Source organism: Jatropha curcas, chromosome 4, assembly GCF_041381405.1.
Source record: "Jatropha curcas cultivar XTBG-Jc1 chromosome 4, XTBG_Jcur_1.0, whole genome shotgun sequence".
Lineage (NCBI taxonomy): Eukaryota > Viridiplantae > Streptophyta > Magnoliopsida > Malpighiales > Euphorbiaceae > Jatropha > Jatropha curcas.
This window is the reverse complement of record NC_143154.1, coordinates 16979009-17005167: the sequence shown is the minus strand read 5'-3', so window position 1 is coordinate 17005167 and position 26159 is coordinate 16979009. Positions and strand designations below refer to the sequence as shown.

Below are 26159 nucleotides of genomic sequence, written 5' to 3'. Positions count from 1 at the left end.
TCGTCCAAACGTCGTAGGTAAGGAACCAAACGCTCTTCTTTAATTTTCCATTTTCTTAGAGCTTGAGAGACTATCATATTGGAATCTCCAAAAACCCTAAGGATTTGTATTTCTTTCTCCAGGGCCACTTCTAACCCCTTGATGCAAGCTTCATACTCGGCTTCATTGTTGGTACAATCGAAATCTAATTTGACAGCGATTGGAATGTATTCTCCATAAGGAGTTTTGAATATGACTCCAACCCCATTTCCATGGTAGTTCGAAGCTCCATCAAAGTACATTTCCCAGACTTCACTTTCCAAGTTCACCAAGTCTTCATCAGGAAATTCTATCTCCGGCATTTGGTCTTTGACCGGTAATTCTGCTAGTTGATCAGCCAAGGCTCCGCCTTTCACCGCCTTTCGTTGTACAAATTTTAAATCATAAGCTGCGAGCACCGACACCCACTTAGCCATTTTACAGTCAAGAACCGGCCTCTCCATAAGGAATTTCAAGGGGTTCGATTCAGAAATGACGTAGGTGGTATAGGACGAAAGGTAGTGCTGTAGCTTTGTACAAGCCCATACCAGAGCCAAACACAACTTCTCTATCTTATTGTATTTTAGCTCATATTCTAGCATCCTCTTGCTAAGGTAATACACGGCATTTTCTACCCTTGTATCTTCTGCTTGTTGAGCTAGCATTGCGCCCATCGCTTCTTCTGTCACTGATAGGTACAACAGCAAAGGCTTTCGTAGCCTTGGTGGCTGTAAGACTGGTGGGGATAACAGATATTCCTTGACTTGGTCGAAAGCTTTCTCACAATCCTCATTCCATTTTACGGCTACTCCTTTCCTGAGCAATTTGAAGATCGGACCACAAGTATTAGCCAATTGATTGATGAACCGGCTGATGTACTGTAGCCTTCCTAGGAAACCCCGAACTTCCTTTTCCGTCCTCGGTGCTGGTATTTCCATAACGGCTTTGGCTTTTGAAGGATCAATTTCTATGCCCTTCCGACTGACCATATGCCCCAGAAATACTCCGGATGTAGCTCCAAACAGACATTTTGCCGGGTTGAGTTTTAAATTGTACTTTCGAAGTCTAAGGAAGAACTTCTCAAGCGCTGTTGTATGTTCTTCAGCTGTTTTTTGATTTAACAACCATATCGTCCACGTACACTTCTACTTCTTCGTGAATCATGTCATGGAAGATGGTCGTCGCCATTCTTTGATAGGTTGCCCCGGCATTTTTGAGCCCAAAAGGCATGACCCTGTAGCAGTAGGTTCCCCACTCCGTGATGAATGCCGTTTTCTCTTTGTCTGGCACATGCATCATTATTTGGTTGTACATGATAGCAAGATCGGTCAAGGAGACCATCTCGTGTCCCGCCATTCGGTCTACCAACAAGTCGATATGCGGCAGGGGGAAGTCGTCCTTCGGACATGCTCTATTCAAATCCCGATAGTCCACACACATTCTGACTTTGCCATCTTTCTTCGGCACTGGCACAATATTTGCTAACCATGTCGGGTAGGCAATGGGTTCTATGAATCGGTTCTCCAGTTGCTTGGCTACCTCCTCCTTGATTTTCAAGGACCATTCGGTCTTCAGCCTTCTTAGCCTCTGCTTCACTGGCTTAGCCTCGAGATATACTGGAATCTTGTGCACCACTATTGCTGGGACAATTCCCGTGATGTCACTTGCCTTCCACATGAAACAATTGGCAAACTTCCTCAAGCATTCACTGACCTGTCCCTTGTTCACACAGTCAAATGCAATGTATGTATGTTCATTTTCTTCTTTGCCAATTATTACTTTTTTCTTTTTCATTTTTTATTTCATTTATATGATTATTTTTGCTTGGAAATGCTTGGAAAGATAGACACGCGGGGTAGTCAATAATTTGCAAGCCTTTATTGATCATGACAGAATTGTCTTCAAAGATTACATCAAATTTGAAATCTGGATTTTCAAAATCCGACACAGATGACTCAAGACTGGAACTGGACTCTGACTCGGTTTCAGACTCGGGGTCAGACTCAGACTCAATACAAGACTTGATTACAGATTTTGACTCTAGGTTTGACTCGGGAGGGGGTTTATCAGCAGCGCGCTCCTCCTCGGCGTACCAATTGGTGAGAGGGCCTTCGTTCGGCTTGATCAGGCTTAGCAGATCTTGGTCCCCATCATTTCCTGTGATAACTGCAATTTCGTCAAGGAAACTAGGTTGCATGAAGTCTTCCACTTCGAGTTCGGTTGTTACCTCTTCGGATAAGTCATTGAAGTCCAGGACACAGGTGTCATTCATTTCTAGGAATAGCTCGAAAGGATCGATCAATTCCTGGTCAGAAATAATAGCATTTACCCCGTGATTTGGTAAGGGATTAGTGCTAATGTTTGACTCGATTCTTGGGATGATTGAACCATCGTCTACCAGGTCTTGGATGCAGTTCTTAAGCGTCCAGCACGCTTCAGTCTCGTGCCCATGACCTTGATGATATTCACAGTATTCATTGGTTCGATAGTTTCTTGGTAAAGGGTAGGGTGGTGGCCTTGCTTCCAAGGGCTTGATGTAGTTGGCCTTGACAGCCTCTCGGAACACCAAAAGGATTGGCATCCCGAGATCAGTATATGTCCTTCTTGACCGATTGCCATTTCTCATATTGCCCACACGTAAAGGATTCGTGGGGGTGATGCTTGCCATTTCATGGACTTTGCCAGCTTGGCTAGGCTTCTCGTATTTTGAGGAACCCGAGTCTTCTTTCAGTTGCCCCATTTGAATTAAATCCTCTACCTTTGCAGCAGCGGCAATGAGCGACTGGAAGGTTGGTAAGTATTGGGTTTGTAACTGTTGTTGGTAGACAGACTGCAGGTTCTTTATGATTATGTCTACCTGTTTTTGTTCAGAAGGCCGGTTGATCATTTGAGCGACCTTGGTCCTTTTTCTTGTAAGGAACGAGGGAAAAGGTTCATTGTTTTTCTGTTTGGTGGTGTCCAGTTTTTTTCTCATTTTCTGAGCTTCTGGCTCAGAAGCAGGCATGTCATCCAGGTTAAGGGTAGGATTTGTCGATTCTGCGGCAGGTCCTTGATTGGAAGCAGCAGGTCCACTTCCCTCACCGGAAGCCCCACTTCCATTACCATTACCCAATTCAGCTATCAGGGCAATCCTTTGGGCAGCCAATGCCTCATTCATTCTGGCCTCCATTCTGGCCTCGAGTTGTTCTATAAGGTTTTTGATGTCAGAAAGTGATGCCATTGGTGCAGTTGAGATTGGTGAGGTCGGTGATAGCACAGTAGGTGTGGTTGGCACTAATGTTGGCACTTGAACAGGGGGTACCTGTAAGTATGAGGGGTAATCGCATTAGGGTATAGTGGGCGGTATTGTGTGTCAGAGTAACCGATATGAGGTAGACCGACTCTTTGTCCAACTGTGCATGACTGACAAACAGAAGGATATTTTTGTGTCCCTCCACTCTCTTCTCTCTTTTTTTTTTTAATGCTTATGGTATGTCGTGAATGCGCACAACAACACGTCATAATTTATTTTAATGAGATGATTCGTATCATTGGGTGCATATAGTCCTAAAGGATAGGTTCTATAGGCTATGACACAAATAGAGAATCGGCTTATTAAGGGACCCTTGAACCTTGAGTATGGATATACCTAACCACATGTGAAACAAGGAGTTTCGCGTGGGTCCAACGGTACGCATACCCATGTGCCACCTCCAAAAGGATTAGAGATGGTTTGCGGTAACAGGGAGGACGCTTTGGCTGTCCGTCGGCATAATCAAAGAGACCTGCCGATCAGCGCTACTTGCTATCCAGACTCAGAAATTTGAACAGAAAGAGAAGAAATTCATTTGAAGTTCATTTTTTTTTATGCAATGGAGAAGAGGATTCTCAATCGTGCAAATAAATCAACAAATTTTAATGTCTTAATTAAATTTTTCAATTAAGTTCAAATTTCCTCATCAAGTATTCTTAAAGAAAGAACACTTGATTCGTGCTAGGATACCCTGCAAAACAAAGCATTGTAAAATAATACCCTAAAGAAGGGCGGGTTAGTTTACACAACAATCGTAGTCCACTGTATGCAAAATGATTACATAATTCCCCAGTGAAGTCGCCAAACTGTCAACCCCTTCCCCAAATGTCATAAGCATGTGATGCATAAGATGAATGAGAAGAAATACACGTGATGTGTGTGAGTCGCCACCTTGTTTAATTATTTTAGGGTAAACTAGGAAAAAACCCTGAATGACTTCAATTTTAATTAACCTAGTTATTAGATTAATTATCCCAATGTGTAAGGCATGGTATGCAAACCCGAGATGGATCCCGAGACTATGTCATGCTGATAAACTAACCGATGAATGAATGTTTTGCAAGGTGAATGATGGATTAATGAAATGTTTGAGTGATTTTGATGATTTCGACTTGCCACCCGGGGTGAAATCCCGAACGTGCCTACGTACTTCCGTTTGAATGGAAGATCAAAGTCAACGTAGTTCGATAGGCCTCTTTTAGAGGGCTTTGAATGATATGCTTAATGCATGGGTGTGTGTATGCTTAGTGCATGATTTTGTGTATGCTTAGTGCATTTTTGTGTATGCTTTATGCATGATTGTGTGTATGCTTCGTGCATGAGTGTGTATGCTTTGTGCATGAGTGTGTATGCTTTGTGCATGAGTGTTTAGGCATTTCGCCAAAGATTGATTGATTTTTAGACATGTTGCCAAAATGTTGATTTTAATGGCTTTTAGCCAAAATGATTTGATTTAGGCAATTGTTGCCAAAATGTGCGATTTAGGCGATTGTCGCCAAAATGGTTGATTTTAAGGCCTTTGGCCAAAATGTGTTGTTTTAGGCAATTGTTGCCAAAAATGTGCGATTTAGGCGATTGTCGCCAAAATGGTTGATTTTAAGGCCTTTGGCCAAAATGGTTCAATTCTACGACTTTTAGTCGAAAAAGATTGATTTTAAGGCGTTTCGCCAAAATGGTTCGGTTTTACGACTTTTAGCCGAAAAAGGTTGATTTGTAGGCATTTTGCCAAAAAATGTTGATTTAGTCTTTTAGTCACAATTATTGATTAATTGGACTTAAGCCGGATTTGTTCGAAATAAGGCAGTTGAACCGTAGTTATTAATTAACTAGGCTCTTTTAGCCAATATTGTCGGATTTAAAATTTAATACCATGATTATTGATTAACCGGGCATTTAAGCTTAATCAAATTAATTTAAGACGGTTTATTTGTCTAAATGATGATGTGAATGCGTTTATGCAATTATAGAATTATTAAGAGTAGAAAAGAAGTATGCATGAAGTGCTAAAATTAAATAGGCAGAGTTTCGTTTACGTACCTGATTTAATCGTCGACCACTTCTTAACTCCAGGTTAAGCTCCTCGTTTAGGTATATTAATTAATTTTTAATTTTATTTAATTTTAGTGGTCAAATATCACAATAAAAATGCAATAAAAATTAAATTAAAATGCAAAAAGCGGTAAAGAAAACGCAAGGAGCGTGAGAGGGAGAAGGATTCGTCCGTCAAAACAGACAAGGCGCCAAAATTGGACTGAAAATGGCCTATTTATAGGCCATTTTCGGGTCCAGGGCGGCAGGTGCCGCCTGGCTCGGCGGCAGCTGCCGCCCAAGAGGCTGGGCAGCAGGTGCCGCCCATGCTGGGCGGCAGGTGCCGCCCAGTCGGTGGGGCGGCAGGTGCCGCCCATGCTGGGCGGCAGGAGCCGCCGTGTCCGGCGGCCGGCGCCGCCGTAGCTGGTGGTGGCCACCATGTCTCGCTCCGGGAGCTTTTTTGGGAGTTTTCGACCTCCAAAAATCATTCCGGGACTGATTCTGCGATCCTCGTGAAATTCCGGACGTTTCAAGTACCATATTGACATATTTCCAGTAAATGTCCAAAATGGCCTCCGGTCCGGCCGGACTGTTTGCACAGTTGCTGCAGCAAAGTCAAAGTTACTGTAGCAAAGTCAAACTAATTGGCATGGCACTGTAGCAGCGTGTTTTCCTCCATTTAAAGAGTTTCACATGCCACCAACAACATGAGAAGCCTCAAAATTTGAGTATTCACATGTTCAGGCCAAACGGGTTGAGGGCACCCACATACATTTTCAGGTGGGTTTTGGGACTAGTGGTTCCATCAAACTTATCCATGTTGGGCATCTTGAATTTTGTAGGTAATCTTGCTTCGGGGAACAAGGACAAGGAGTCCATGTCCACCACTTCCTTGTGTGTCTTAAGGGCGGTGATAGACCTTTCCAACAATTCCAGCTTCTCTCTCATTTTCTGAGCTTCCAGCTCAGAAGCAGTTCCAGAGGGGGTGTCCTCCAAGTTAAGGTTTGTTGGTTCAGCACCAGGTCCTTGGTTGGAGGCAGCAGGTCCACTTCCCCCAGCCGAAGCCCCATTTCCATTACCACCACCTAGTTCAGCTAATAGGGCGGTTCTCTGGGCAGCCAATGCCTCATTCATTCTAGCCTCCATTCTGGCTTCCATTTGTTCAATGAGATTTTGGATGTCAGACAGTGATGCCATTGGTGCAGTCGGGGTTATTGGACTTGTGGGTGAGAGCTCAGTTGGTGTTTCGGGTACAGGTGGTCTTTGGAGGGGTACCTGTGAAAGGACATAGTCAAAATGATTAGACTATCCTATATAAGGTGTTTTCATAGGGTATGTGAGGTAGTGTGAGGTAGGGTTGGACACCTCGACTTTTCGAAAGGCCCCTAGTTCTCAAAGAATTTTTTTTTGGGCCTTGAGGGCCAAAATGTGAATTTTTAGGCCTTTGAGGCCAAATTGGGCATTTTTGGGCCTTAGGGGCCAAAAGGTGAATTTTTGGGCCTTAGGGGCCAAAGTGGGATTTTTGGGCCTTTGGGGCCAAATTGGGAATTTTTGGGCCTCTGGGGCCAAATTGGGAATTTTTGGGCCTTAGGGGCCAAAGTGGGATTTTTGGGCCTTTGGGGCCAAATTGGAAATTTTTGGGCCTCTGGGGCCAAATTGGGAATTTTTGGGCCTTAGGGGCCAAATTGGGAATTGTTTTGGGCCTTTGGCCAAATTGTGAATTTTTGGACCTCTGTGACCAAATTGGAAATTTTCGAGCCTTAGGGGCCAAAAATGGGAATTTTTGGGCCTTAGGGGCCAAATTAGGAATTTTTGGGCCTTTGGGGCCAAATTGGGAATTATGGGGCCTTAGGGGCCAAAATGTGAATTTTTGGGCCTCAATGGCCAAATGTGAATTTTTGGGCCTCTGTGGCCAAACTGTGAATTTTTGGGCCTTTGTGGCCAAGATTGCGAATTTTTGGGCCTTATGGGCCAAATTGAGAATTTTTGGGCCTCTGTGGCCAAATTGAGAGTTTTTGGGCCTTTGGGGCCAAAATGTAATTTTCTAGGTCTCAGGGACCAAAATGTAATTTTTCAGGTCTCAGGGACCAAAATGTGATTTTCCAGCTTTGAAATGGAATGTTTTTTTTTTTTAATGAGATGATATGTCATGAATGCGCACAACATCACGTCATAATCTGTTTGTCATAATCTGTTTCAATGATATGATTCACATCATTGGGTGCATACAGTCCTAAAGGATAGGTTCTATAGGCTATGACGCAAATAGAGAATCGGCTTATAAGGGACCCTTGAGCCTTGAGCATAGATATACCTAACCACATGCGAAACAAAGAGTTTCGTGTGGGTCCAACAGTACGCATACTCATGGGCCACCCCCAGAAGGATTAGGGATGGTTTGCGGCAACAGGGAGGACGCTTTGGCTGTCCGTCGACATAATCAATGAGACCTGCCGATCAGCGCTACTTGCTATCCAGACTCAGAAGTTTGAACAGAGAGAGAAGAAATTCATTTGAAATTCATTTTTTATGCAATGGAGAAAAAGATTCTCAATCGTGCACATAAATCAACAAATTTAAATGTCTTAATTAAATTTGTCAATCAAGTTCAAATTTTCCTTATTAAGCATTCTTAAAGAAAGAATACTCAATTTGTGCTTAGGTACCCTGCAAAACAAAGCATAGTAAAATAATACCCTAAAGAAGGGCAGGTTAGTCTATGCAGCAATTGTAGTCCACTTTATGCAAAATGATTGCATAGTCCCCAGCAGAGTCGCCAAACTGTGAACCCCTCCCCAAATATCGTCAATGCATACCGAATGCATATGACTAAGGAAGAAATGCACGTGATGTGTGAGTCGCCACCTTGTTTAATTATTTCAAGGTAAACTAGGAAAAAACCCTAAGTGACTCCGATTTTAATTAACCTAGTTACTAGATTAATTATCCCAATGGTTAAGGCATGATCTAACGAACCCGAGGTGGATCCCGAGACTATGTCATGCTGATGAACTAACCTATGAGTGAATGCTTTGCAGGGTGAATGAAACAATAGGACCAATTAAAATGTTTATGTGATTTTGACTTGCCGCTCGGGGTTAAATCCCAAACGTGCCTACGTACTTCCGTTTGAATGGAAGATCAAAGTCAACGTAGTTCGATAGGCCTTCTTTGAAGGGCTTTGAATGGGTATGCTTTATGCATGAGTGTGTGTATGCTTTGTGCATTTTGTTTAGGCATTTTGCCAAAGAGTTGATTTTTAGGCATTTGTGCCAAAAGTGGATATTTGAAGGCTTTTAGCCAAAAGATTTAGGCAATTTATTGCCAGAAAATGATTAGGCGATTTGTCGCCAAAGTGATGAAGGCATTTGTGCCAAAAGTTGGTATTTGAAGGCTTTTAGCCAAAAAGAAGTTGATTCAGGCAATTTATTGCCAAAAATTGATGATTGGGCGATTATCGCCAAAATTGATTACTTTAAGACAATTTGTTTGCCGAAAGCAACTGTTTGAAGGCTTTTAGCCAAAGATTGTAATTTAAGCGATTTGTCGCTAAGAAAAAAAAAGATTAATCTCACTTATAGGCAATTTGTTTGCCAAAAGTGATTACTTGAATTAAAATGTAGGCAATTTATTGCCGAGAAAACGTGTTTAATTGGAGCTTTGTTAGTCACAATTATTAATTAATTGGACTTAAGCTATGACTGTTCGAAATAAAGGCAATTATACCATAGCCATTAATTTAACTAGGTATTTTAAAGCCAACATTGTCGGATTTTGGCATGAATACCACGATTATTGATTAACCGGACATTTAGCCTAAAAATCCTTTTAATTGAGGCATTTTATTTGCCTAACGATGATATGAATGCATTTAATGCAGTTGTAGAATTATTAGGAGTAGAAGAAGAAGCATGCATGAAATGCTAAAATTAAATAGGCAGAATTTAGTTTATGTACCTGATTTAATCGACGACCACTTCTTAACTCCAGGTTAAGCTCCTCGTTAAGGGAATATTAATTAGTTCAATTTTAGTGACCAATTAACACAACAAGAAAGCAATAAAGCTAAAATTAAAAATGCAGAAAAGCAGTAAAGAATCGCAAGGAGCGTAGGGGAGAAGGAGCGTCCGTCAACACAGACTGAGTCAGGAAAAATGATGACCCAGGGGTCATTTTTATAGGGAAAAACGGGCTGGAGGGCGGGCCGGGCCGCCGGTCTCGGCGGCCGGGCCTCTGGCTCCGGCGGCCGGGCCTCTGGCTCCGGCGGCCGGGCCTCTGGCTCCGGCGGCCGGTCTCGGTGGCTGGGCCGCCAGCTCTCGGCGGCCAGGCCGCCGGACTCGGCGGCGGGAGCCGCCGTGCCCGGTGGTTTCGTTATCGAAACGCTCCGGAGGCCTTTCCGGGAGCTCCGGACCTCCGAAAAGAATTCCGGGACCAGTCTCGCGATCCTCGCGACGTCCCGGACGTTTCAAGTACCATATTGGCATACTTTCGGTGAACTTCCAAAATGGCCTTCGGTCCGGCCGGACTGTTTGCAGTCCGGGAAAACAGGCTTTTCGAGCCTCAAAAAAATGAGTATTCATGGGCGACCACAGCCGCTGTCGCCGGCGGCGATAGCGGCTACCGCCGCCGTTAAGGGCGGCTGCGCCCACCGCGGCCGACAGACTTTCTAGTTTTTTCGTTCCGGAGGCTTCTCCGGCCGGACTGTTTGCAGTCCGGGAAAATTGGCCTTTTGAGCCTCAAAATTTGAGTATTCACACTCCCCTAGCCTTTTCCTCTAGCAACCACCTTCTCCTCAACTCCCTTATTCTCAGAAGCTATAGCATGAGATTAATACTCATATTAACTTCATACTACACAATATACACACATGCACTTCTATAGGAATGCAAATTAAGCATTAGAATGTAGTATCATGCTTTTTCTTTCCTTTTCACTATGCTTGTCCAAGTGTCATATGACCTTAGTTTAAGCATGAAACACTTCATAGCCAACACTTAACCACATCCTAGAAACATACTACTCACAATTAAAACAATAGAAGTCAATGGCATGCTAAATTCATTCAATGTTTATGAAATGCAGAATTTCCGCATATGAGCAGCTTGCATTCCGTTGGCTATATCTTAATTTTCTCACATTCATTTACCCTGAAATTTTTACAGCATGTTCCCAACATCTTAGGGTACTACCCTCTAAAATTTCATAATTTTTAAAGCTCATTTTCATTGTCAAATGACATAATTATAGAATCTGAATTTCAGTTTTTCTCATGCTGAGCAGCCTACATGGATTTAATTATAACTCCATTTCCTTTTATCCAATGGACTTTCCCTTTTAACATGACCTACCCAACATCTCAGCCTATCTCCATATAAAATTTCATGAATTTTGAAGTTCATTTGCTTAGTCAACTAGGTCAATTATAGAAGCTGAAGTTCAGACAGCCCAACTGTAACAGGTCCAACAATGATATGTTTGCTTAAGCATTCTCAACTCACTTCCAGCACAAATTCATGCAATTCAACTCTTCTATTACTTACATAACATCATAATATAAGATATATCAGAATCCCTAGGTCATGGCATTTCAAGTACAAACTCAAAATCATCCATCTTGGTGAATTATGCAAATTAAACTTTGAATTCATGCATAACTACTTTCAATCATCTTAAACCACCTTAAACTCAATTCTAATCACTTCATCTTCACCAAATCAGAATGAACAAGCAAGCACCTCACTTTGAAGTTCATGGAATTCAAAAATTAATCCATAGAAAAGAAGGCAGAAGTGAAGATAACTAACCTTTTCTTAAGAATTACTTGAAAATTCCTTGATTTTCACCTCCTTTTTGCTTGGTTTTTAATCAAAACCCTCCTTCTCTCTTCTTGACCAACTTGGGCTGCAAAAATGGGTGGAAAATGGCGTGGTTATCTCCACCTCTTCATAATAATATATAATAAACATTATTAAAAATTCCTTCCATGTCCTTTAAATGAAAATTGCACTATAATCCTCCCTTTTGTTTTCCCTTCATCCTTTGGCACTCTAATCTTTTCAATCACTTCACTTTAGTCCTATTAGGTATCAACCAAGTGTATATAATATTCTAAACCCCACTTAAGAAAGGTCATACTGAAATAACCATTTTTCGGTCTTTTCGGGTAAAATTGTGCTTTACCAAGAAGTCATTCCTCTTTAACTCATTTTTGATTTCCTTTAATCTTTCAAATTGATTTGTAATCACATTAATTGCCATTTAATTAATATTCACATCCTCAATATATAGTGTTTCCCATTATTCTAAGTTTTTCTTTCATTCAGATAATCGAATTCATCGAAAAAGCTAGAATAGCAGGAACTACAAAGTTGAGGATATTACAACTCTTCCCTCCTTAAAGAAATTTCATCTCGAAATTTTACCTGTTATAGATCTCTGAATAATTGTGGATGTTGTCTTCTCATATCTTCTTCACGTTCCCAAGTAGCCTCTTCTCTGGAGTGGCTTCTCCATAACACCTTAACTAAGGGAATCTGTTTATTCCGAAGTTGCTTAACTTCCTTAGCTATGATAGCCACTGGTTCTTCATCATATGTGAAGTCTCGATTAACTTCAATTGATTCTAAAGGCAATATATGTGAAGGGTTCGATCTATATCTCCGAAGCATAAAAACATGGAAAACATTATGAATCTTATTGAGTTCTGGTGGTAAGGCTAACCTATATGCCAATGGACCAATCCTCTCAAGTATTTCATAAGGTCCTATGAAGTGAGGACTCAATTTTCCCTTTCTACCAAATCTCATAACATGCTTCCAAGGGGAAACCTTAAGGAATACTTTATGTCACGACCCGTTTCCGTGGGCCGGACCGGCACTAGGGCCTAGGTAAGCTTAAGGCCCCCGAGGCCCGTAGTAAGCCTAAATTATTCAATCTGTCTACATGATTCTCCTAATTTCAACAAAACAGTAAGCCCATATGACTTGAGATATAAGTTTTATAAAATTTTCAAACATCTGGCCCAATATCAAATAATACATAAAATTTAACCAGGGCCTATTCACAATAACTCATAATCACAATAAGGGCTTACTAGTTTACCTACAGTTAATTACACAATAATTAATTTATAGCGTAGTGCTAACAATAAGGCCCAATTTAAATACACAACCCTATAACTGCGGAGTTCAATAATATTCTGATAATAGAATAATTAGCACATCCAAATTTAAATAACAAAAATATAAAATTTACATTTATAACTCTGCGGAGAAGATTGCAGAGCTTCAGTCGAATCAGCTGCTTCCTAGTACCTGGGAGGTTTGGAGAAAAGGGGGGTGAGTTTTGCAACTCAGTGAATAATAATAAATAATACACACCACATACAGTCAAGCAAAATGCACCCTAGTATACTGAATGAACACACAACAGTCAATCATATGACATTACATCAGCACCCACAAACAATATCACCTTCAAATAATCACATCACGTGGAAATTAGTCAGTGGAGTCACCGAACCCCCGATGAGCCGTCCTCCCACATGGCCCATCCTCTCACGTGTGCACCAGGGAGCCGATCCCCCATACTGGCCGACCGGTCTAATCCTCACTTGACCAGCCCTCTCATTGTTTTTCCATTCTCTCTTTTCTTTTTCATACCAACAGGAGGCAACCCGGTGGTCTCCATCCAATCTAGATCATCAAGCGCTCACAACAGGAGGCCACCCTGCGGGCTGCAATCAAATCTAGATTTTCAGGTGCGCAACAACAAGCGGCCATCCTGTGGTTTCAGAACAAACAGAATTATCAGGTGCACAAGGGGGCGCCGATCTCCCATTTACCTGGCTAACAGAAACAGAATTAGGATCCATATAACAGAATCAGAATATAACAGAAATCAGAATCAGGATCCGTATAACAGAAACAGTCTCACAAACCCATGGTGACCCACTTCATCCTAATTCCACACAAACAAGGCACAGTATATGCACAGCACAAGTAATCAAACAATTCTTTCAACGTATTACACCAATTTCATCCAAATGCACAATTATATATAAGTATAATTATAATGATCGTAACTTAATATATATGATAAAATACTTGTAATATATTGTAAATATGTAAATAAAAACATAATGTTTATGAATAAAGGTTATGCATATGCAGTGTTGATATGCATTATTTATTATTACTCACAGTGATGGAGAGCGAAGTTCTAGCTTTGATTCTGTCCTGGAGGAGTACTAGATGGACCCGGGCGATCTAAGCAAAGTAAGAATGACACAAAAAGAAATAATTCTATCAGACAAAATATCTCCTTACCCTTCTAAGAATTTTATTTTATATTCTAAATTTTTCTACGTAATTTAATCTCGATATCTAATTTCTTATCTGTACTAAAATTTTATCTTTCTATCTAACTCTATTTTATTTGTTTTCGTTTGAATTATATTTTATTTCTTATTTTATTTTCTATTAAAATTTATTTTATTTTCTACCGAAATTTCGGCAGCATCTCCCCTAAAAATTGGACTATCCACCTGTTAAAATATCAACAATATATCTAATATTTCCAAACCACACAGCCCATCCATCGGGCAATCAATCAATCAAATTTCCCATCCTCCATCAAACTCAACATCACCACACAATAACATTATGTTTAAACTATCTTAATTAAATCAACACTAAAATTTCAAAGCTATTAACTATCCACATTTACCAAATTAAATTAATTACAAAGTAATAAGTTTAATTTAATTAACTAACATTACTAACATTAACTTAACTAAACTTAACTAACTCATTAATTACAATTAATAAAAATTAATTTCATTAACTAACATTACTAAATTAATTAACTACAAATAATAAAATTAATTTAATTAACTAATATTACTAACATTAACTAGATTAACTAAAATTGTTAAAATTAAACTAACTAAAATAACTAACTTTAATTAACTATCATGAATAAAATTAAATCGATTAACTAAAATGTATTTAAATTAATTATACCCCAAATATAGTTGTTGTCGAATTGCTAGAATGGGAGTTGCCGGGTTGAAGGGCAGCAACTGCTTGTGGCCGGATCTAACTAGCAGTGGCGGAGAGAGGCGGAGAGAGGCGAAGAGAGGCGGCTGGCAGCGAGACTTGCAGCTGGAGCTTCTGCTGTGGGCGCGCCAGACCTGACAGAGGGCCTGACTGTGCGATCTGTGGCGCTGCGTGAGCTAGGACAAGGCGGAACGAGCGACAGAGCTGCTCCAGTGACGAGCGGCAGTGAGAACGGCAGTGGCGCTCGACTGGAGCTGCTGGAGCTGCTGGACAGTGGTGCGAATGCAGGTGCAGGGAAGAAGAAAGGGGAAAGAAAGAAAGAAAGAAAGAAAAGGAAAAGAAGAAGAAGAAGAAGAAGAAGAAGAAGAAGAAGAAGAAGAAGAAAGAAAAGGAAAAGAAGGTGGCGGAGATGGTGTCGCCGGAGATCGGGAAGCGCAGAAAGAAAAAAATGGGGAAGGGGAGTGAGGTGCGCTAGAAATAGAAAGAAAAGAAAATTCTAGATGGTTTGGGTCGAACCGGTTCGATTCGGTTCGGTTCGGCCCAAATCTTCATTTTCCAATTGGTTTACGGGTTTTTCAATCGATTTTTGGTTCGGTTTCCCACAGAGTTCACATTAAAATATTAAAATAAATTTCCAAGCTGTCGGTTTATTAAATTTAATTGGAAAATCTTTGAAAATAAAAATTCGAGTTGTTTCAGTCTTCCCCCCTTAAAAAAATTCGTCCTCGAATTTTGAAAATAACAAGAAACTAGGATACAATAATTGTTTACGACAATGGTGGTTATGCTTCTCACATAAAGTTGCAAGTTCGTTAGTCAGAGTGGTGAATCTAATTTTTCTTAAATTTAATAATTAAGACAAACCAATGAACAGACCTGGGAAGAAAATCTAATTTATAGAGAGGGTAAGATGATTATAAGATAAATCCATCCCTAAAGTTAATTTAAACGTGAATCATACTATGTCTACAAGTTGTCACCTCAAGTCAAATATTCATAACTTAAAGCACAGATTCGACACTAATATTCACCTTTACACGTAAGAATTTTATTCACTTATAACATCTGCTCAAGTAAGGGTTATTGATCTCATTAGCTCTATATCATGTGTCCTTACATTGATGTATCGTCATTTATTCTCTCACTAGCTATCATAGGCAATGATCATCACTCCATAAGAAACTCATACACCAACCCATTATGTAATCTTACTGATATAAGAATCCACATATTCAATCAAATTTATTACTATTCCAATTTAGAATCCTTATTATTATTATCAATTCTACCATTAAATACCATTCAATCCTTTCCAATTAAAGAGAACAAATTCATGGCATTACTACAAGCTTATTTCAAACAAAATCATGACATTTCTCTAGCTAAGTGCTATCAACTGATAGGATATACTGACTTCTATCTCAATCTCATCACATATTTATCAACTTAACTATTTTCCAACAAAAGATATATAATTTATTCTCAATTCCTACTAATGAGAATTCTCATAAAAACAAATAATACATCGACTATATAGAGAAAATTTCAATTCACAATCAAGTCTCTATTTTAGTTATTAACCTCTCTATCCTTCTTCCCGAATTATCATATCATACCATTTCTTAACTAATTATGACAACAACTTATGCAACTAGCCAAATTAGTTGTTGCCATGCTGGATAATTCTTAATTTATTTTCTAAAATTCGCAAACACAGTTCTATTATACTCTATTCCATCATGAAATCCAGTCTACATTTTTTTTTTTACAAGCTTAATCAAGATGTAAAATTCTCCAAACCGTAATTTATATCCAATTTACCTAGGTCTACGTATCCAGAAATCCTAAACAAGTAGTGCATTTGCTCTAGCTAAGTATGAGATTAAGGATATTAAACCTATAATCTAATTCCTGATTACACTATGTCCATTGTTTTATGTTTATTCTTAATCCCATGAGCAATTTGAATTGATTAGTGATCTGATCGACACACATGAGTTGGCACTCCAATATAATCAAGATGTAGTCTTAGACCATCCTATTATCACATCCAATAATCCTCTAGTTTATATCCTTAGTCTTCAAACACTAACATGTATTCTCTTCATTAATTTGTTAAAACTATCCCAAATTCACCTTTTCCTTCTTATACCAAGTTTCACTGTTCCATGCAAATGGTAAATTAAAACTCAGCTTGCTTACTAATGAATGAAAATACTCTAATTACCTTCATGTTCTACCAAGGACATAAATATAACTTCCCTCCTTTATCTAATAAAACAAGCAACTTGCAAAAGTTGCACTAATTAATAGAAATTCCTTATTTTAATTGCTTTACGTCAAGAAATTAAATTTATTTACATTCGTTGTCATCTCAAGCTAAGTCCCGTGATCCTTTATCAACTATTATTCCAACTAGATGCTATCAAATTACAGTAGTCAAAATTCTCTTCTCTCTTTCTCTCCAATAGAAAGTCTATCTTTCTTTCTGAATATAAATACTAAATTCTTTTGTCATCGGGATTACAATCCTCGAATCATTTATCTATTTGTTTAACATAAGACATTCAATAACTTCCTACCTTTGATCTCTTTTTATATATATATATATTTTTTTTTTTTTCATCAATATAACAAGAAACTTTACAATTACACAAATATTATTCTCCTTCAAATTATATTCTAATTATCATTTTCTAATATAATTATCACCCAACATAATAGCGTTCCAATCCCAAGTCCACTAGTTTCCTCTATTATCTTTTACTTTCATTTTATTATACTAGATCCATAAACTTAGTCTGGCTTATTAAACATCCTACATATACTAGGGTCTTGCTTATGTCCCGTCTAATACACTCATGAATTCCCAAAGTATAGAAGTCTTTATCTTAAAGCTGCTGAGGTATCACTATTTCTAGTTTTATCAAATCTTGTTACCCATAATCCTTAATTTATTAAACCTCTAATTACTGACTATCCTCATTTAAATCATATTAATTTATACCCTTCACGTTTCTGTAATTGATTCTTTTCTTAATATCCAAACAATAACAGGACTAGATCCATCCTTACTTATCTATTTCATTAGTATTATATCAATTCAATAATTGGACAATTATCTCTCCATGTCCGATGTCATTCATCAATACACTTAATCATCATAGCTCACTATTTACATAACATAAGTACCTTAATTCCCTTATGGAGTCATTAACTCCTTCTCAGATCATAGAATCTCCCATTAAACAAAAATCATTGTTTGTAATTCACATACCATCGAGTGTGCAACAATTATTTTAAATATCAAAAGGCTAAATACCATTAGATTTAATTCTTACTTGTACCATATTAAACCATAAGATGCCACAATCCACACAATATCCACCACTAAGTACATCATGATTAAAGTAGTTTATCTTTTACTAAGAATCACAATTTACTTTTCTTATAACCACAATAATTTATATTATTCCCTACATTCATAAACTTGAAACGAAATAGCTGATGAATGCTACAATACACTTTGTCCCACCAAGCAGTAATTACTCATAAATAAAACTCACTTCATCTAATAATTCCACCAATATTATTCTTTATGAAAAATACTCATCACCAATTATTATACCAAATCGCACCAAATCCTTCAACATTCAGACCTTATAAAAATCATGTATATCCATTCCATCCAGAAAATATTTATCTCAATAAATATAAGAAATTCCACTAACCAACATCATGTAAATTTCATCAAATTCATATACTCATTCAATACTCTAATTAAATAGATTCTGATGTCCTCGAATCCGAATCATTTAGTTCTATTGTTAAATTATTAGCAACTCATTCGCAATTCCGCAAGCACACCTATACACACATTCATGCATTCTTAAATATGTATTCCACATTCAACACATATTAAATAAAAATAGCACACTTTCATCAACTAACTTCAACTTATTAATCCTATATAACTTATCTTCTTACATACTTAAATTATATATGAATATTATTTATTCCATAAAAGGGTTTTTTGTTTAAACCATCCCCTTAGCATCAGTAACTAAATCACATCTCTAAAGAACAAGGATACAAAATTTACTTATTAAACAACTTGACTCTAATCTGGTTGCGAACAACGCTGAAGAGGAAAGCAAGGAAGACTATGTCAAGACATGACAGGAATTACTCCGCAGTTACATCTAGACTTATGAACTTTTGCTCTGATACCACCTTTGTCACGACCCGTTTCCGTGGGCCGGACCGGCACTAGGGCCTAGGTAAGCTTAAGGCCCCCGAGGCCCGTAGTAAGCCTAAATTATTCAATCTGTCTACATGATTCTCCTAATTTCAACAAAACAGTAAGCCCATATGACTTGAGATATAAGTTTTATAAAATTTTCAAACATCTGGCCCAATATCAAATAATACATAAAATTTAATCAGGGCCTATTCACAATAACTCATAATCACAATAAGGGCTTACTAGTTTACCTACAGTTAATTACACAATAATTAATTTATAGCGTAGTGCTAACAATAAGGCCCAATTTAAATACACAACCCTATAACTGCGGAGTTCAATAATATTCTGATAATAGAATAATTAGCACATCCAAATTTAAATAACAAAAATATAAAATTTACATTTATAACTCTGCGGAGAAGATTGCAGAGCTTCAGTCGAATCAGCTGCTTCCTAGTACCTGGGAGGTTTGGAGAAAAGGGGGGTGAGTTTTGCAACTCAGTGAATAATAATAAATAATACACACCACATACAGTCAAGCAAAATGCACCCTAGTATACTGAATGAACACACAACAGTCAATCATATGACATTACATCAGCACCCACAAACAATATCACCTTCAAATAATCACATCACGTGGAAATTAGTCAGTGGAGTCACCGAACCCCCGATGAGCCGTCCTCCCACATGGCCCATCCTCTCACGTGTGCACCAGGGAGCCGATCCCCCATACTGGCCGACCGGTCTAATCCTCACTTGACCAGCCCTCTCATTGTTTTTCCATTCTCTCTTTTCTTTTTCATACCAACAGGAGGCAACCCGGTGGTCTCCATCCAATCTAGATCATCAAGCGCTCACAACAGGAGGCCACCCTGCGGGCTGCAATCAAATCTAGATTTTCAGGTGCGCAACAACAAGCGGCCATCCTGTGGTTTCAGAACAAACAGAATTATCAGGTGCACAAGGGGGCGCCGATCTCCCATTTACCTGGCTAACAGAAACAGAATTAGGATCCATATAACAGAATCAGAATATAACAGAAATCAGAATCAGGATCCGTATAACAGAAACAGTCTCACAAACCCATGGTGACCCACTTCATCCTAATTCCACACAAACAAGGCACAGTATATGCACAGCACAAGTAATCAAACAATTCTTTCAACGTATTACACCAATTTCATCCAAATGCACAATTATATATAAGTATAATTATAATGATCGTAACTTAATATATATGATAAAATACTTGTAATATATTGTAAATATGTAAATAAAAACATAATGTTTATGAATAAAGGTTATGCATATGCAGTGTTGATATGCATTATTTATTATTACTCACAGTGATGGAGAGCGAAGTTCTAGCTTTGATTCTGTCCTGGAGGAGTACTAGATGGACCCGGGCGATCTAAGCAAAGTAAGAATGACACAAAAAGAAATAATTCTATCAGACAAAATATCTCCTTACCCTTCTAAGAATTTTATTTTATATTCTAAATTTTTCTACGTAATTTAATCTCGATATCTAATTTCTTATCTGTACTAAAATTTTATCTTTCTATCTAACTCTATTTTATTTGTTTTCGTTTGAATTATATTTTATTTCTTATTTTATTTTCTATTAAAATTTATTTTATTTTCTACCGAAATTTCGGCAGCATCTCCCCTAAAAATTGGACTATCCACCTGTTAAAATATCAACAATATATCTAATATTTCCAAACCACACAGCCCATCCATCGGGCAATCAATCAATCAAATTTCCCATCCTCCATCAAACTCAACATCACCACACAATAACATTATGTTTAAACTATCTTAATTAAATCAACACTAAAATTTCAAAGCTATTAACTATCCACATTTACCAAATTAAATTAATTACAAAGTAATAAGTTTAATTTAATTAACTAACATTACTAACATTAACTTAACTAAACTTAACTAACTCATTAATTACAATTAATAAAAATTAATTTCATTAACTAACATTACTAAATTAATTAACTACAAATAATAAAATTAATTTAATTAACTAATATTACTAACATTAACTAGATTAACTAAAATTGTTAAAATTAAACTAACTAAAATAACTAACTTTAATTAACTATCATGAATAAAATTAAATCGATTAACTAAAATGTATTTAAATTAATTATACCCCAAATATAGTTGTTGTCGAATTGCTAGAATGGGAGTTGCCGGGTTGAAGGGCAGCAACTGCTTGTGGCCGGATCTAACTAGCAGTGGCGGAGAGAGGCGGAGAGAGGCGAAGAGAGGCGGCTGGCAGCGAGACTTGCAGCTGGAGCTTCTGCTATGGGCCGCCAGACCTGACAGAGGGCCTGACTGTGCGATCTATGGCGCTGCGCGAGCTAGGACAAGGTGGAACGAGCGACAGAGCTGCTCCAGTGACGAGCGGCAGTGAGAACGGCAGTGGCGCTCGACTGGAGCTGCTGGAGCTGCTGGACAGTGGTGCGAATGCAGGTGCAGGGAAGAAGAAAGGGGAAAGAAAGAAAGAAAGAAAGAAAAGGAAAAGAAGAAGAAGAAGAAGAAGAAGAAGAAGAAGAAAGAAAAGGAAAAGAAGGTGGCGGAGATGGTGTCGCCGGAGATCGGGAAGCGCAGAAAAAAGAAAAAAAATGGGGAAGGGGAGTGAGGTGCGCTAGAAATAGAAAGAAAAGAAAATTCTAGATGGTTTGGGTCGAACCGGTTCGATTCGGTTCGGTTCGGCCCAAATCTTCAGTTTCCAATTGGTTTACGGGTTTTTCAATCGATTTTTGGTTCGGTTTCCCACAGAGTTCACATTAAAATATTAAAATAAATTTCCAAGCTGTCGGTTTATTAAATTTAATTGGAAAATCTTTGAAAATAAAAATTCGAGTTGTTTCACTTTATCACCCACATTATACTCTATATCTCTTCTCTTTAGATCCACATATGACTTTTGTCTATCTGCAGCTGCTTTCCATCTTTCTTTAATTCCTTTGATATTTTCTTCTGCTTGTTGAATAATTTCAGGACCTAGCAATTGCCTTTCACCAACTTCATCCCAACATAGGGGTGTCCTACATTTTCTACCATATAAAGCTTCATATGGAGGCATTCCGATACTGGTCTGGTAACTGTTATTATACACAAAGTTTTACATTTAATAATTAAATCTACTTTTCTACAAGATATAAATGAATGAATCAACAGTATTAAGTCCCTTGTAGTATACTTAGTAAGCATTTATAAGACTTAACTGCTTATTCAGTATATTACGGGCGACATGCCATGTCTTACAGTAAGGTAAGGTGTGACATAGCCTCTTTATTTATTAAATCTTGTACCTCTAACCTGCATCATATCTTCATTTTGTGAATATGTTAATGATGGTGGTTGGGAATGTATGTTCTATTGTTCTGTAAATGTTGTTCATCTTTATGTAAATGTTGTTTGTTTAGATCTTTCATTTCTTATTGTGTTTTAATGTTCATTATTGCAAAATGTAAAGAGATCTTAATGCATCTCATTAAAGCTTGTCTGTAATAATTAATTGGGTTTGAGAAATTTGGAGGGATGAGGGTAGATTGTTATTAGGAAGGGTTGTATTCTTTTCTCCTCCCTCTTTCTTTGTGTATGTTTTATTTTATGTTTTCATGCTTTCTATTTCATTTAAATGTATGGTGTACATAGTTTTCTAAAAACGCATAAAAAATATTTATTTCTCAATTTTAATTAATCTCATTATTAATTAATTATGAATCTTTAGACAACAAGGAGGTCGGTTTCACGAAGCGAAATGGGTGCCAAATACCTTCCATTTCGTGCCTAACTCCTGGACCCTATCTCTGATTTAAAACTGAATTAGCCGATTCCATAGAATCAACTAATTCGAGAATTTTTCCCTAATAAGTGTGGGAACTCCAAAAATAAAACTCTTACTAAAGTAAGAGAAATTTTTTCCAAGGATTAAATGGGTATAATAAATTAAAACCATTTTTACTAAAATAAATCAATCAAGCTCCTTCAATTTGGTTCTTTTCCATAAAAAAAAACACGTTTTGGGAAAAACCGCGCATCCTCAACCTAGCCACTCTGCCGGGGATCGAACCCTGAATCTCTGATTTTCGATTTTGGATTCGAATAAGAGAGTTGATTCCAAATGTTGTCCAATTATTCACAATCTTTAATAATGTTACTAATTTCAAATTGAGTTTACTTTTCGTACTTATAAATGTCATTCATGCATTTATCTCTTCTTTATCTCCTTTCTACCCTAAACTCTTAAGGTGGTATTGGGGGTTGTGATCCTTTCACTCTACTCGACTGTTTGGATCCGACACTAATATACACCACCCATAAGTCAAGTATCATTTGGTATATCAAAAGAATTGGAACAATCCATTATCACCATTACACTTAGACCCAAAGCAAATGGGAGGAAACAACCAATTCTCGCTTATAAAATCCAAAACTTAATAAACTCGACCTATGCTCATGTAATTGACCCTAGTTCCTTCCTCTAGGTTTACCTTAATAACTTTATGATTGTTGCATTCATACAATAAATTCGAGAGGCATCAGTCTAAAACCCCATGATGTTTTATGGGCCTAACCTATATGTCCTAGGGTTTAGAAAGACTATGACCTCGAATCATGTGTGGTAGATATAAGGGTGGAGATCATGCATTTCCCAACTCCTGTCCCCTTTGTTTATATGTAATTGCTATGGTTGTGTTGTGCTTTATTCATGCATTACGTAACTTGTTTTCTTGTAGCCATTTAGGTATATTCTAACATGGCTCGATCCCGACGTTCAAAGCTCTAAAGGGCGAAAGACTTAAGAGAGGTGTTGGAAGCAAAACGAGCAAAAAGAGCTCTTTTCAATAGTGACTACAAGGCCGAAGCCAAAATGCCTAAAAGGGAAGCTCCTCTAGTACTAACTCCAATGAAGGAAGACCAATTAGAAGAGGCTCATCAAATCTTGCTTGAAATAAAGCAAGCACAACTTGAAGCAATGACTCTCTTCCAAGGCGTGGAGGTGTGATTTACACTCATGTGCAATGTGGCCAACCGCCTTGTGAAAATTGACCACTTCACTCTTGAGGATGCAAGGCCGAATAAAATCTCTTAGGTTTTAAGGTTCAAGTATTGTAAATATTTAGTGAGGGCCTCCAAAGAATAATGTAAATAGTCTACTTTTGGAAAGTAATCAAAAGAGTTTATTTTAAGCCAAATATTATTTATGTCAATAATAAAATAATAGAAAGAAAAAAAAAGAAGAGAAAAAAAATCTCAAATGTAGATAAATAAAGAACCCTGCAAAAGTACTATCACGCTTGAGGCAAAAAGAAAGGGATGCAAAAATAAAAAGCAATAAGGTCATTATAAATATTTGGCTACAAAATAGGGCATGTTTTGCTCCTAATAGTTCTCGAGAGTCTTTCTCCGATTTTGGATTTGGGCAGTCATAATAAAGCCACAATGGAATATAGCATTAGTTGCATCTCATGATGCTGCGATTATATGATCGCATTGTTGTATGACATTCCATATCCATGCATCCATGCATACATGCATCACGTCGTGCTTGCTAACATTTATTTTATGCAGTCAAGATAGCACCCCAAAGGGATAAAGCTCCGCAAGAAGCTGGTTGGTTAAGAGTAGAAAATCGCCTGGTCAAAGTTGAAGAACCTTCAACCCCCTCTGATTTGCCCGATTCTGCACTGTTGCACTCCTTGATTACCCGTAAGAATACGGATCTCAACATAGTAATAAAAAAAAAAACGATCCCACGAGGAACGGGTTATGTCCACTTTACTACTTATCCTTAACACTTATGTTTATAACAACGAAACATGAAATGATTAAACTATTCTTCTATTCAAATTTTAACTAAATATACTATTTAATTCTATTGATAAGGATATAGTAGAATACTTAGAAGAATTGATTATGCATTGGATTTTCTTTTTCTATAGCAAAACATGTAACATGCAATAAATGATTCTCTAATCACATGTGGTAAAGTATAATTCAACCTCTTGGTACTGAATTACTCTTTTTGTTGTATCTATCTCTACATACAACAAATGCCTTACTTTATCAAATATTAATCCTAGTTCTTATTCTTTGATTATTTCAATAAGTTAGACTTAACTTTAACGAAGCAAGTTAAAGATTCACATGCAAACCCAACTAACTGAATTCTATCTCTTTGATCTTTACTTAATTATTTCTTTCTGAGAATATAATTAAGTAAACTTGATTAACAAAGACCAAAAGATAACTTAAAGAAACTTTTATTGAATGTAACAAAATAATATTGTTGCTTTGCATAGAAAATAATGAAGCACAACATACAAAAAGTCTTTAATAAAACAAGAGAAAGATATAAGTAATCAAACTCAAGCCTTCAGAGGGCATCACACCTCGAGGAACTTCTTGATGTTCTTTGCACAAACAATAATAAGTGAATCTCATCAACTTATTTCTAAGTACTACTTTATTATTTTCTACTGTATTCTAATTCTACATTTTTCTTCTTTTTTCTATATATATTCCTCTTAATTTGGATTGCAATTTATAGAAGAGGAAGAGGATGTTAGTTATGAAGGTGATTGGCTGGCCAAAGGGTGCTTCAACTGACTTCTGATGGGAGAAGTTCTGACCTGTTTATGGAAGGACACAACTTCTGGTGAAAAGGTAGCAGTTGAAGTCTTCTGGAAAAGCGATTCGTGCTCGCGAATTGAAAGGTCGCGCTCGCTCGCGATCACTTTTTCTGATCTCTCTGCCTCTTCTGGAGTGCTTGTCGCGCTAGCGAAATATAATGTCGCGCTCGCGAGTTCTACCTAATGCTTTCTGGACCTCCTGCCATGCAGATCGCGCCCGTGCCTCCATAAATCGCACTCGCGAATTACCATCTGTTCCCATGTAGCGCGACTTCATTCGCGGTCGCAAATTTCCTTAGCAGAAAACTCCTTTCCCATACTTCGTCAAATTGTTTATCCTTTTCTTCTTAAAAACAAGCCTTTTCCAATCCTTTGTTCAAATTCATTCCTAAAACAACTGTAAACTAAAAACAACACAAGAAAACGTAAAATGTATAAAAATAAATATGTAATCATGCAAATCATGCGATTATAACTTAACAAATTTGCCGGCTTTGCGAGGCTATCATGCACCTCCTAGTTCTTTGGGCTCCCGCTTTGCGATTGAATACTCTCCAGTTCAAACAGATTGGTTAGTTCTAGCTTCTACTTTTGTTGATTAAATGGCTGAAGCCAGTGTTCCTCTATTCGATATTGAGAAGATGATTGAGAAAATAGTGGCAGCTAGGCTTGAAAAGCTTCTACACATTGAAAGGGTAAAGAGTAAGTAGTGATTGACGATGAAGAGCCTAAAATTAAGTCTGAGAAGAAGGAGCATGTTGATGACACTTGGCAAGCTAAAGAGTTTTTCTCAAACAAGATACCAAAAGGAAAGTCTGAGCCTAAGCCAGTTGTATCAGAAAAGTTTGACA

The 26159-nt window shown here is 37.9% G+C and overlaps 1 protein-coding gene and 2 long non-coding RNA genes across 3 annotated transcripts; all 3 read right to left on the bottom strand.

The window, feature by feature from the left end:
* Nucleotides 1-11763: 11763 nt before the first annotated feature.
* On the bottom strand, nucleotides 11764-12144 carry LOC149496903 (uncharacterized). Its single transcript, XM_089719957.1, has one exon. The coding sequence runs from the start codon at nucleotides 12142-12144 to the stop codon at nucleotides 11764-11766; it is 381 nt and encodes a 126-aa protein (XP_089576083.1).
* A 164-nt stretch (nucleotides 12145-12308) lies between these two features.
* LOC149496902 (uncharacterized) lies at nucleotides 12309-14810 on the bottom strand. The gene is made up of 3 exons (XR_016320425.1): nucleotides 14362-14810; nucleotides 13540-13605; nucleotides 12309-12651 (listed from the first exon to the last, which is right to left on the bottom strand). It is a non-coding gene; the product is annotated as an uncharacterized LOC149496902 (long non-coding RNA).
* A 4024-nt stretch (nucleotides 14811-18834) lies between these two features.
* LOC149496901 (uncharacterized) lies at nucleotides 18835-20955 on the bottom strand. Its single transcript, XR_016320541.1, has 3 exons — nucleotides 20814-20955; nucleotides 19992-20057; nucleotides 18835-19103 (listed from the first exon to the last, which is right to left on the bottom strand). It is a non-coding gene; the product is annotated as an uncharacterized LOC149496901 (long non-coding RNA).
* Nucleotides 20956-26159: the final 5204 nt, after the last annotated feature.